The 12,587-nt window shown below is 39.5% G+C and overlaps 1 protein-coding gene across 1 annotated transcript in view; it reads right to left on the reverse strand.

Annotated features, from left to right (window-relative positions):
- Nucleotides 1-11,098: 11,098 nt before the first annotated feature.
- The window catches only part of C7H1orf94 (chromosome 7 C1orf94 homolog), a 38,468-nt gene continuing 36,979 nt past the window's right edge, over nucleotides 11,099-12,587 (reverse strand). Inside the window, exon 7 of the mRNA XM_074077964.1 lies at nucleotides 11,099-11,174. Coding sequence (XP_073934065.1) covers nucleotides 11,099-11,174 — 76 coding nt within the window. The remainder of the gene's footprint in view (nucleotides 11,175-12,587) is intronic.

The raw sequence follows: 12,587 nt of genomic DNA on the forward strand, positions 1-12,587 counted from the left end.
AGAGGTGTTGGGCATTGGTACCAGGTCCTCCCTTAACTAAGTTTCCTCTAAGAACTTCTTAAGGCACAAAAATCATAAAGGTTTTAGAGAATCTGATTCTCAGATAGCTGGGGATGAGGGCTGGGGCACTGGGCTCCAGCTGGGTCAGAGGCAGCTCACACAATTCAACAAGCATTTCTGACTCCCACCATATGCCAAGCGTCATACTAGATGATGTTCAATATGCAATTACACACACTTCTCTTTCTGTAAAACATCCACTTCTTTTTATTAAAGTAATACATGCACGCAGTTTAAAAGCAAAAGAGTGCTAGAGGCTCACCAAGGAAGCAGCAATCCTGGAACCACCGTCCACCATAAGCCCATCCTGCTTCTCCTAAGCAATGCTTTCAACTCCCTTGGCTCTTTTTTTTTTATTGTTTTATTATTCATATGTGCATACAAGGCTTGGGTCATTTCTCCCCCCTGCCCCCACCCCCTCCCTTACCACCCACTCCGCCCCGTCCCTCTCCCGCCACCCCCTCAATACCCAGCAGAAACTATTTTGCCTTTATCTCTAATTTGTTGTAGAGAGAGTATAAGCAATAATAGGAAGGAACAAGGGTTTTTGCTGGTTGAGATAAGGATAGCTATACAGGGAGTTGACTCGCATTAATTTCCTGTGCATGTGTGTTGCTTTCTAGGTTCTTTTTGATCTAACCTTTTCTCTAGTTCCTAGTCCCCTTCTCCTATTGGCCTCAGTTGCTTTTAAGGTATCTGCTTTAGTTTCTCTGCGTTAAGGGCAACAAATGCTGGATAATTTTTTAGGTGTCTTACCTATCCTCACCCCTCCCTTGTGTGCTCTCGCTTTTATCATGTGCTCAAAGTCCAATCCCATTGTTGTGTTTGCCCTTGATCATATGTCCACATATGAGGGAGAACATACGATTTTTGGTCTTTTGGGCCAGGCAAACCTCACTCAGAATGATGTTCTCCAATTCCATCCATTTACCAGCGAATGATAACATTTCGTTCTTCTTCATGGCTGCATAAAATTCCATTGTGTATAGATACCACATTTTCTTAATCCATTCGTCAGTGATGGAGCATCTTGGCTATTTCCATAACTTGGCTATTGTGAATAGTGCTGCAATAAACATGGGTGTGCAGGTGCCTCTGGAGTAACCTGTGTCACAGTCTTTTGGGTATATCCCCAAGAGTGGTATTGCTGGATCAAATGGTAGATCAATGTTTAGCTTTTTAAGTAGCCTCCAAATTATTTCCAGAGTGGTTGTACTAGTTTACATTCCCACCAACAGTGTAAGAGGGTTCCTTTTTCCCCAAATCCTCGCCAATACCTGTTGTTGGTGGTGTTGCTGATGATGGCTATTCTAACAGGGGTGAGGTGGAATCTTAGTGTGGTTTTAATTTGCATTTCCTTTATTGCTAGAGATGGTGAGCATTTTTTCATGTGTTTTTTGGCCATCTGAATTTCTTCTTTTGAGAAAGTTCTGTTTAGTTCACTTGCCCATTTCTTTATTGGTTCATTAGTTTTGGGAGAATTTAGTTTTTTAAGTTCCCTATATATTCTGGTTATCAGTCCTTTGCTGTGTAGCTGGCAAATATTTTCTCCCACTCTGTGGGTGTTCTCTTCAGTTTAGAGACCATTTCTTTTGATGAACAGAAGCTTTTTAGTTTTATGAGGTCCCATTTATCTATGCTATCTCTTAGTTGCTGTGCTGCTGGGGTTTCGTTGAGAAAGTTCTTGCCTATACCTACTAACTCCAGAGTATTTCCTACTCTTTCCTGTATCAATTTTAGAGTTTGTGGTCTGATATTAAGATCCTTGATCCATTTTGAGTTAATATTGGTATAGGGTGATATACATGGATCTAGTTTCAGTTTTTTGCAGACTGCTAACCAGTTTTCCCAGCAGTTTTTGTTGAAGAGGCTGCTATTTCTCCATCGTATATTTTTAGCTCCTTTGTCAAAGACAAGTTGGTTATAGTTGTGTGCCTTCATATCTGGGTCCTCTATTCTGTTCCAGTGGTCTTCATGTCTGTTTTTGTGCCAGTACCATGCTGTTTTTATTGTTATTGCTTTGTAATATAGTTTGAAGTCAGGTATTGTGATACCTCCAGCATTGTTCTTTTGACTGAGTATTGCCTTGGCTATTCGTGGCCTCTTGTGTTTCCATATAAATTTCACGGTAGATTTTTCGATCTCTTTAATGAATGTCATTGGAATTTTGATGGGAATTGCATTAAACATGTAGATTACTTTTGGGAGTATAGACATTTTTACTATGTTGATTCTACCAATCCATGAGCATGGGAGATCTCTCCACTTTCTATACTTTTCCTCAATCTCTTTCTTCAGAAGTGTATAGTTTTCCTTGTAGGTTTGTTAGGTTTCACCTAGGTATTTGATTTTTTTTGAGGCTACTGTAAATGGAATTGTTTTCATACATTCTTTTTCAGTTTGCTCATTGTTAGTGTATAGAAATGCTAATGATTTTTCTATGTTGATTTTATATCCTGCTACCTTGCTATAGCTATTGATGATGTCTAGGAGCTTCTGAGTTGAGTTTTTGGGTCTTTAAGGTATAGGATCATGTCGTCTGCAAATAGGGATATTTTGACAGTTTCTTTACCTATTTGTATTCTTTTTATTCCTTCTTCTTGCCTAATTGCTCTGGCTAGGAATTCCAGTACCATATTGAATAGGAGTGGAGATAGTGGGCATCCTTGTCTGGTTCCTGATTTTAGAGGGAATGGTTTCAGTTTTTCTCCATTAAGTATAATGCTGGCTGTAGGTTTGTCGTATATAGCTTTTTTAATGTTGAGGAACTTTCCTTCTATTCCTAGTTTTCTTAGAGCTTTTATCATGAAATGGTGTTGGATCTTATCAAAGGCTTTTTCTGCATCTACTGAGATAATCAAGTGGTTTTTGTCTTTGCTTCTGTTAATGTGGTTTATTACGTTTATTGATTTTCGTATGTTGAACCACCCCTGCATCCCTGGAATGAAGCCTACTTGGTCGTGGTGAATAATCTTTTTGATGTGTTGTTGAATTCGGTTTGCCATTATTTTGTTGAGGATTTTTGCATCAATGTTCATTAAGGAGATTGGCCTATAGTTCTCCTTTTTGGAGGTGTCTTTGCCTGGTTTTGGGATAAGTGTAATACTGGCTTCATAAAATGTGTTAGGCAGTTTTCCTTCCCTTTCTATTTCGTGGAACAGTTTAAGGAGGGTTGGTATCAGTTCTTCTTTAAAGGTCTGATAGAATTCAGCAGAGAATCCATCAGGTCCTGGACTTTTCTTTTTGGGGAGACTCTTTTTTTTTTTATTCATATGTGCATACAAGGCTTGGGTCATTTCTCCCCCCTGCCCCCACCCCCTCCCTTACCACCCACTCTGCCCCCTCCCTCTCCCCCCACCCCCTCAATACCCAGCAGAAACTATTTTGCCCTTATTTCTAATTTTGTTGTAGAGAGAGTATAAGCAATAATAGGAAGGAACAAGGGTTTTTGACTCACATTGATATCCTGTGCGTGGGTGTTACCTTCTAGGTTCTTTATGATCTAACCTTTTCTCTAGTTCCTGGTCTTGGGGAGACTCTTGATTGCTGCTTCAATTTCATTTTGTGTTATAGATCCATTCAGGTGATTAATTTCCTCTTGGTTCAGTTTTGGATGATCATATGTATCTAGAAATCTGTCTATTTATTAAGATCTTCGAATTTATTTGAATACAGTTTCTTGAAGTAGTCTCTGATGATTTCCTGGACTTCCATGGTGTTTGTTCTTATCTCCCCTTTTGCATTCCTGATTCTACTAATTTGGGTTTTTTCTCTCCTCATTTAGTCAGGTTTGCCAGGGGTCTATCGATCTTGTTTATTTTTTCAAAGAACCAACTTTTTGTTTCACTAATTCTTTGTATGGTTTTTTTTTTTGGTTTCTATTTCGTTGATTTCAACTCTTATTTTTTATTTCTCTCCTTCTATTTGTTTTGGGATTTGCTTGCTCTTGTTTTGCTAGGAGTTTGAGATGTATCATTAGGTCATTGATTTGGGATCTTTCAGTCTTTTTAATATATGCACTCATGGCTATAAACTTTCCTCTCAGGACTGCCTTAGCTGTGTCCCATAGGTTCCGGTAGGTTGTGTTTTCATTTTCATTGACTTCCAGGAACTTTTTAATTTCCTCTTTTATTTCATCGATGATCCATCATTACTCATTAGGTAATGAGTTACCTAGTTTCCAGCAGTTTGCATGTTTATTGTCTTTACTTTTGTTGTTGAGTTCTACTTTTACTGCATTGTGATCAGATAGTATGCACGGTATAATTTCTATTTTCTTATATTTGCTGAGACTTGCTTTGTGCCCTAGGATAGGATCTATTTTGGAGAAGGTTCCATGGGCTGTATATTGTGTAGAAGTTGGATGAAATGTTCTGTAGACATCAACTAGGTCCATTTGATCTATTGTATATTTTAGATCTTGGATTTCTTTATTGATTTTTTGTTTGGATGACCTATCTATTGATGATAATGGGGTGTTAAAGTCTCCCACAACCACTGTGTTGGCGTTAATATATGCTTTTAGGTCTTTCAGGGTATGTTTGATGAAATTGGGTGCGTTGATATTGGGTGCATACAGGTTGATGATTATTATTTCTTTTTGGTCTATTTCCCCTTTTATTAGTATGGAATGTCCTTCTTTATCTCATTTGATCAATGTAGGTTTGAAGTCTACTTTCTCAGAGATCAGTATTGCTACTCCTGCCTATTTTCGGGGGCCATTGGCTTGGTAAATCTTCTTCCAGCCTTTCATCCTAAGCCTATGCTTATTTCTGTCGGTGAGATGGGTCTCCTTTAAGCAACAAATTGTTGGATCTTCCCTTTTAATCCATTTCGTCAAGCGGTGCCTTTTGATGGGTGAATTAAGTCCATTAACATTAAGTGTTAGTACTGATAGGTATGTGGTGATTCTGTCATTTAGTTGTCTTAGTTGTTTGAAGGTTTGATTGTGTGTATCTAAGTTGAGGTTACTCTCTACTGTCTTGCTTTTTCTTTTCCTGTGGTTTGGTGCTGCCTGTCTTTTCATGGTTAAGTTGGGTTTCACTTTCTGTGTGCAGAATCCCTTGAAGAATCCTTTGTAGTGGTGGCTTTGTGGTCACATATTGTTTTAGTTTCTGCTTATCATGGAAGACTTTTATTGCTCCATCTATTTTGAATGATAGTTTTGCTGGGTAGAGTATCCTGGGGTTGTAGTTATTTTCATTCAGTGCCCAGAAGATCTCACCCCACGCTCTTCTTGCTTTTAATGTTTCTGTTGAGAAGTCTGCTGTGATTTTGATGGGTTTACCTTTGTATGTTATTTGTTTTTTCTCTCTTACAGCCTTCAATATTCTTTCCCTAGTTTCTGAACTTGTTGTTTTAATGATGATATGTTCTTGGGTAGTTCTATTTTGATCTGGTCTGTTTGGTGTCCTGGAGGCCTCTTGCATCTGGATGGGAATATCTTTCTCTAGATTTGGGAAATTTTCCGTTATTATTTTGTTAAATATATTACGCATTCCCTTCGCTTGCACCTCTTCTCCTTCTTCGATGCCCATGATTCTCAAGTTTGGTCTTTTGATGGAGTCAGTGAGTTCTTGCATTTTCTTTTCACAGGTCTTGAGTTGTTTAATTAATAGTTCTTCGGTTTTTCCTTTAATTACCATTTCATCTTCAAGTTCTGAGATTCTGTCTTCTGTTTGTTCTATTCTGCTGGATTGGCCTTCTGTTTTGTTTTGCAGTTCTGTTTCGTTCTTTTTTCTGAGGTTTTCTATATCCTGAGTGGTTTCCTCTTTAATGTTGTCTATTTTTGTCCTGAGTTCATTTATCTGTTTATTCATTGTGTTCTCTGTTTCACTTTGGTGTTTATACAGTGCTTCTGTGGTTTCCTTTATTTCTTCTTTTGCTTTTTCAAATTCTCTATTTTTGTTGTCTTGGAATTTCTTGAGTTTCTCCTGTACATTTTGGATACCCTATCCAGTATCATCTCTATAAAATTCTCTTTGAGTACCTGTAGTATGTCTTCTTTTAAATTATTCTTGTGGGCTTCATTGGGTCCTTTGGCATAGTTTATCTTCATTTTGTTGGAGTCTGGATCTGAATACCTGTTTTCTTCATTCCGCTCTGGTTCCTGTACTAATTTTTTGCTGTGGGAAACTGGTTTCCCTGTTTTTTCTGTCTTCCCATCATTGTCTTTGGTATTGTTACTGTCCCTGTACTGTGCGTGCAATTCAGTATTTTCTAGCTTGTAATAATATCAATGGTGATATTTAGAATGGAAGGGTGAGCAGAGATGGAAAGCAAGAAGTTAAAGAAAAGGGAAAAACAAATAAACAGACAAGAAGGAGAAAATAGAACAAGGAATCAGACAAGAAAGTTTCAAAGGTATAAACACGAAGCATTAGTGTACTAATCGACAGTAAGCTTGTCCGCGTCTTCCCAAGCCATCTGGGTGCGGGCGAGTAGTGGCCCCGGGGCCCTCCTTGTTTCTCCTTTTAATGTGAAGTGGAGATTCTCTGCGCAGGCTGGAGGTGTGGAGGGGTCAAAGTTTTGCCTCTTCTTGGTGATTTTGCCTGCAAAGTGTGTCTCCAGCGACTCTCCAAGATTTCACTATAGGAGGCTCGCTTTCTGCTTCCTCCCTCTAGCTGCCATCTTTCAGGAAGCTCCTCCCTTGGCTCTTATTCTGATGATTACCTCCAGACTTCTAGGTGATTGTGTCAGTTCCACTGTCATTTGTTTTTAAATTTTTTGGCAGTACTGGGGTTTGAACTGAGGGCCTCACACTTCCTAGGCAGGTGCTCTAACTCTTGAGCCAGGTCCCCAGCTCTACTATCTCTAGAATCATGTATTTTGGATATTACCTCCTGACTTCCCATTATGATGAGGACTTTTCCTCTAGTCACACCTTTCATTCCACCTCCATCTTCTCAGTATAATTATATCACTATTTTTGCTTAAATCCCACATTTGAGCTTTTTATAATTATGGCCACATAATACTGTTGAGTGAATAGCAATTGTTTCATTTTTTATTTGAATTTGTAGCTAAATTTTCCCACTCCCATCACTAACCACTATAAAACAACATTCGTACAATTTTCCAGAGTCAACTCTAAATTCTCTACCATTTTCTTTTTCTCCAGCTCCCCACCCCCAGATCCCCTTTGACATACCTCCTTCTAGAGATCACTAACCTCCTACTCCAATCTAAACTGGTGGCAATGGCTCCACCAGGGGACTCTGCTTTGTGGCCCTTGAGATAAGACCTTCCTTTTCCTCACCCCAGGAAGCCTCCTGAGCTCCCCTTCTGCACTGGATTTCTGTCTCTTGGGTACCATGTCTTCTTTCTTCACACTTGCTAAGCAGGTGCTCTACCACTTGAGCCATGCCTCCAGCCCTTTTTGCTCTAGTCATATTTGAGATAGGGTCTCACTGGACCACAATCCTATTTTAAGCTTCCTATTGTAACTGGAATAATAGGTGCTTGCCACACCCAGAATCTTCCCCTCCCCACATTGAGATGGGGTCTCGAAAACTTTTTTTGCCCAGACAGACCTTGAACTACAATCCTCCCAATCTCAGCCTCTCAAGTAGTTAGGATTACAGGTGTGAGCCTCTGGCACCCAGCTTATGTCTTCTTTCTTGATTGACCCATTTGTCTTCATGGAGCACACACTCCCTTAGCTTCCTGAAAAACGTGCAAGAAAGGTAAACTTTTGGGGACTTTGAGTATCTGAAAACATCTTTAGTCTACCTTCATCAATTAGAGTTTGGTTTAGAATTCTAGGCTGAAATGATTTCCACTTAAAGTTCTCATACCTTTGTCCCAGGATCTTTTAGGAAGATCTTTCTGAAAATTTTATAATCTTGTCTTTATTCCTGATTTTCTGAAATTTGAGCCATTCAACCTGGAGAATTGTCTTCATTTTTTCATCAGTAGACCCCTCTCTATTTTCACTCCATGACAAGAACTCCCGCTAGTCAGATATTGAGTCTCCTGGACTTATCCTCACTTTTCCTCATCTTTTATCTCCTACAATGCAGACTGGGTCCTTTTTTATTCTCTATTGCATGAGATCACTGTAATGTTAATTTCTATGAGGTATACCTGATTTGATCTCCAAAAATCACTTTTATTTTTGTTTTTAATAAACACACATATAGGCCTATTCCAGTGCGTGCTTGATAGAGTCAGCATTGCATGATTTTTCTTGTCCTTTTTTGCATCATGATGAAAATTGGTCATTATCAAAATTATGTCCTTATCAACATTTTAAAGACACACACCATATTGGGAAACAGAGCAACATCTTGTATATTTTCTTTATGTAGCATTTCTATCACTGTTCCTTTGCCTCTCACCAGAGGTTAATATATCAAATGAATGATTGAAGAGCTATTGTGTCTGATGCCATGAGCATTATCTAGTTAGTCTTCTAGTTTTTAAATAGGTAGAACTCAAGGTAAAATGTGAAGTCTTAAAAAATGCAGATATAAAATATTGTCACTATTTTTTCAATGTACTATTTTCTCTTGTCTGCCTTAGAATATCATGGTCGTCTCTCTTTCCTAATTCCTTTCTACCTTTGTTTTGATCTTTTTCTTTCTTATTGGACATTGCCCATCCCTATTGAGCATCCGGTCCTAAAAGTTCATTGGAAGCTCTTTGTAAAAAGGCTTTCATTGTACCTTAATTTCCACTAGTACCCCCTAAGCCCATTGGGCAATTCAATTTCCCCAGAGGACACTCCACAGACTCCTGCTTCCTGCTTAGAACCCATCTGCTGCCATGGGGTGTCTATGTGTATTTCATTTAATCCCCATTTTCTATCTGGACCCTCTTCTCCCATAAGTTTCTCAGAGAAAATGCCTCCTGTTTCTTATAGAACTGTCTATGGCCCTGGACTTAGAGAGGCCAGGATAGGAGCTACTTATTACATCAACTCTTTGCTTTCATCTCTCTCTAGTCCCACCTTCCCTAGTGTTCAGGAACTGTAACCTCCATTTCTGAGAACTTCAAGGCTCTTCAAGGAAATATGACTTGCTTCTTGTTGATATCTCCTGTGGCAGGCATTTCAACCTGATCAGTTCTGCTCAGTCATTTACCCTTTTTCAACCCATTTCTGCTTGTATACAGACTTGGATTGCTAACTTCCCCTTGTTTCATGGAGGATTGAGTTTGTATAGATTTTCTTGTCTCCCTTGAGAGTAAGTTTCAAGAGAAGAGGGACAGAAACATCTTTATTTCATGATATTAAAATCACTAGTCTACATAAAGTAGATACCAAGTTTATATTAAGTCTATATTATCTTTTTATCCTTATAACTCTTACCACTGTCATTCATAGAATTCAAGTTCAGAGAGGTTAAGTTCTTTGCCAAGGTCAAAGTTGAAAAATGATTAAGAAACCATATTTGGCCAAGGGCAAACCCATTCTTTCTCTTACTCTCTTTGTCTCTCATCATGCTGAAATCAAAGGAGGGTGGCAAAGTATAACCAAACTTGGATGAGTACCTGAAAGTACAGTTTGAGGATGTCCTTAGAGGCAGTCTGTTATTCAAAGATATCAAGAAGAAACAAGGAATATGAGAAGTTGAGGCTGCATGACTCACAGGGAACCCCAAGCAGACCATGGAGAAGGTGAGATGGTTTAGTCCTAAGGGAACTTGGGACAGAAATTGGTTTCCAAATATGCAGAAAAAAAGGTCAGGCAGGCCTATGGTGTCACAGAGAAATGCTCTTGTGGGCAATTAAATTAAACTTATCCCAAAATGTCAGTGTCTTTCAGATCCTCAGCTATTCCTGGCTAGCAGTACAGGGGCTTCTAATGTTCCAGACCTGGCTTTCATCATGGGGGTCAGCTTCCAGGTGACCAACAGTGTTGATAAGAGAGCAGGTTAGAACTGACAATGCTGAGCCATCCTGTATGTGCATAGTTCATATTTTAGACCAAACATTATATCCTTATACTACAACCCATTTAATTTCATCTTGTTAGAGTTTGTTAAAGGATAGCACACAGGTTTCATTTCACAGATCAACTTGTCAATGACGACTGCCTGGAGCACCATAAGCAGAGTAACTCTGGCTCTGTCCAGGCTTGGGGGAGTGGAATGCCACAGTTGATTAGGGATGCCTGCCATGGGTATAGACAAGAGGGTTAAATAGCATGTGCTATCCAGTGGGGTATCACTCAGCCATAAAGAAGAATGAGATTATGTCACTTTCAGAAAAGTGGATGGAACTGGTGATTATCATGCTAAGCAAAATAAGTCAGACTCAGAAAGACAAATATTTTCTCCCATATGAGGAATCTAGAATTTTTTTTAAAAAGGACATAAACATAAAAGGGCAACTCTTGGAGGGAACAACAGGAAGAGGAAGAGAAAAAGAGAGGATGATGGGTGGGTAAATATGATCAAAGTATATTATATGAAAATGTTATAATAAAATTCATTTTTAAAAAATTTAAAGAGTATGGGCTATCAACCAATCCATACAGTCTTCTCTTTCCAGATGTGTGGCTTCCATAATGTGATCAGAATGCTCTCAAGGCTGTAATTAAAGTCATTGATCAGCATGGACAAGACAGACCCAAGGAAATGCCAATAGGTGCAGTGTTGAGACTGACTTCCAGGTATGAAGCCCTGAGTTCAATCCCCAGTACCACCAAAATAATAAAGAATAAATAGACAGATGCACACCACTTCAAGCAGCTCATAGTTTTATCATAAAATACAAACTTTCTAAAATTAAGTGTCTTATTTCTATTTTACCAACAACAACAAAAACAAAAATCACTCGTGTTAGCTAAATACAGGTGCACATGAGGTTGGACAAGTATGAACAAGAGGGCGTGTCTGTGGTTTATGCTGTGTGTGAGGGGGCTGTGCATGAGTGTTGGTTAATAGAAGTTTCTGGTCTTGCTGTTTTCTGTTTTTGACCTGGCTGGAACCTTGGTTTTCCAAACTTCATACCAAGCTGTTGCAGAATCCAAAATTCCAGAGCCCTGAGCCCTGATCCAAGGGCCAAGTCAGGAGGGAGAAAAAGATAAGGAGGTCTAAAAATTTATGCCATTCCCACTGGAGGAAAAATAGGGGCTGTTCATCAGGGGCCCACCAGATGTCGAGTTGAACCTAGAAGAGAGAAAAGATGGATACCATGATGGAATTCCTGATGTTATTGGAGAGATTAGGAAAAAATAATATATTAATTTTGTGGCTGTCAAAGACAACAAAGACCATGACAGGCTTGGAAGATGAAAGTTTTAGTATAATAAGAAAACCTTGACTCTGGGAAAATAAAATATTAAAAAGACATAATTAGAGAATAATAAAGAACTGCTTATGCCACTAACTTGGATCAGTAAGCCCCAGGAGCCTGGAAGGATTAGTTCTACAGAGCCTATGCTCACTCCATGCCAGGACCAAAGAGCAGGAAATCTCTATATCTGAACACTGTACCTATATGCTTGTGTCTACCCTACCTGCCTTGGAGAACCAGAGGAGTTCTCTCAGGCAAGTCCCTAACATCAGAGAATACAGGAGCTTATCCTGGCATTAGATCTTAGAATCTCAAGATAACCTCCTCACTCACCAGCACCTAACCCTTCATTTCAACACTTGTCTAAGAAGTAACCTGGAGACATGACCAAGGGCCTCGGGTTTTGACAAGAAGATGTGTGAGCCTTGGCTTCTTAGAGCAGAAATATTCTTTTCTGCTTTTTCTCCTAGCATACTCCTACTCATACTTCAAAATAGAGTTCAAAAACCTTCTCCTCTGTGAAGCCTTCCCTGACCTCTGCAGATGGAACAATTTACTCACACTTCTGGGATGTGATTGTAATTTCTTCACCCATCTGCTAGGATACTTTGAAGGGGAACAGAGCTCAATACAAACTGCAGCTGAGCAAATGGCTAGATTTAGTCTAATCCAGGGATTCTCAAATTCTTTTTAGCTGGGCAGATGCATATTGCAGAAGAGATTCACCACATTCAAGGAACCCTCCGTGAATTGACAAAACACAAAGTGGCGGGGGGTGGGGGTCAGGGCAGGAGTGGGAAGATGCGCTGATTTGTAATCCTCTGCTAGTAACAGAAGCTGTCACTCACTGGGAGCATCTATGAACCAGCTAGGCTCTGAGTTATGTTGCATCCCCTTCTCACTAAAATAACTTCTAGGAGAACAGGGACAGTATGTGGTCTGTTCACCAGTCTACTATTACCACCCAGTCCAGCCCTGGCACAAGGTAGATGCCTAGTGGACAACTAAGGCTAGCAGAAACCATACCTCTTTTTCTCTCCTTCAGAAATCATGTGGACATATAAATAATTGAAAATTATGTTAGCCAGGAATGGTAGCTCACATCTATAATCCCAGCACTCAGGCAGTGGAGACAGGAAGATCACAAGTTCAAGCCCAGCCTAGCCTACTTAGAGAGACCCTATTTGAAAAAAACCAAGGGCTGGGGATGCAGCTCAGTGGTAGAGCACTTGCCTAGCATATGTAGGCCCTGGGTTCAATCCTCAGCACTGGGAGGAAAAAATGAT

Source organism: Castor canadensis, chromosome 7 (assembly GCF_047511655.1).
Source record: "Castor canadensis chromosome 7, mCasCan1.hap1v2, whole genome shotgun sequence".
NCBI classification, from domain to species: domain Eukaryota; kingdom Metazoa; phylum Chordata; class Mammalia; order Rodentia; family Castoridae; genus Castor; species Castor canadensis.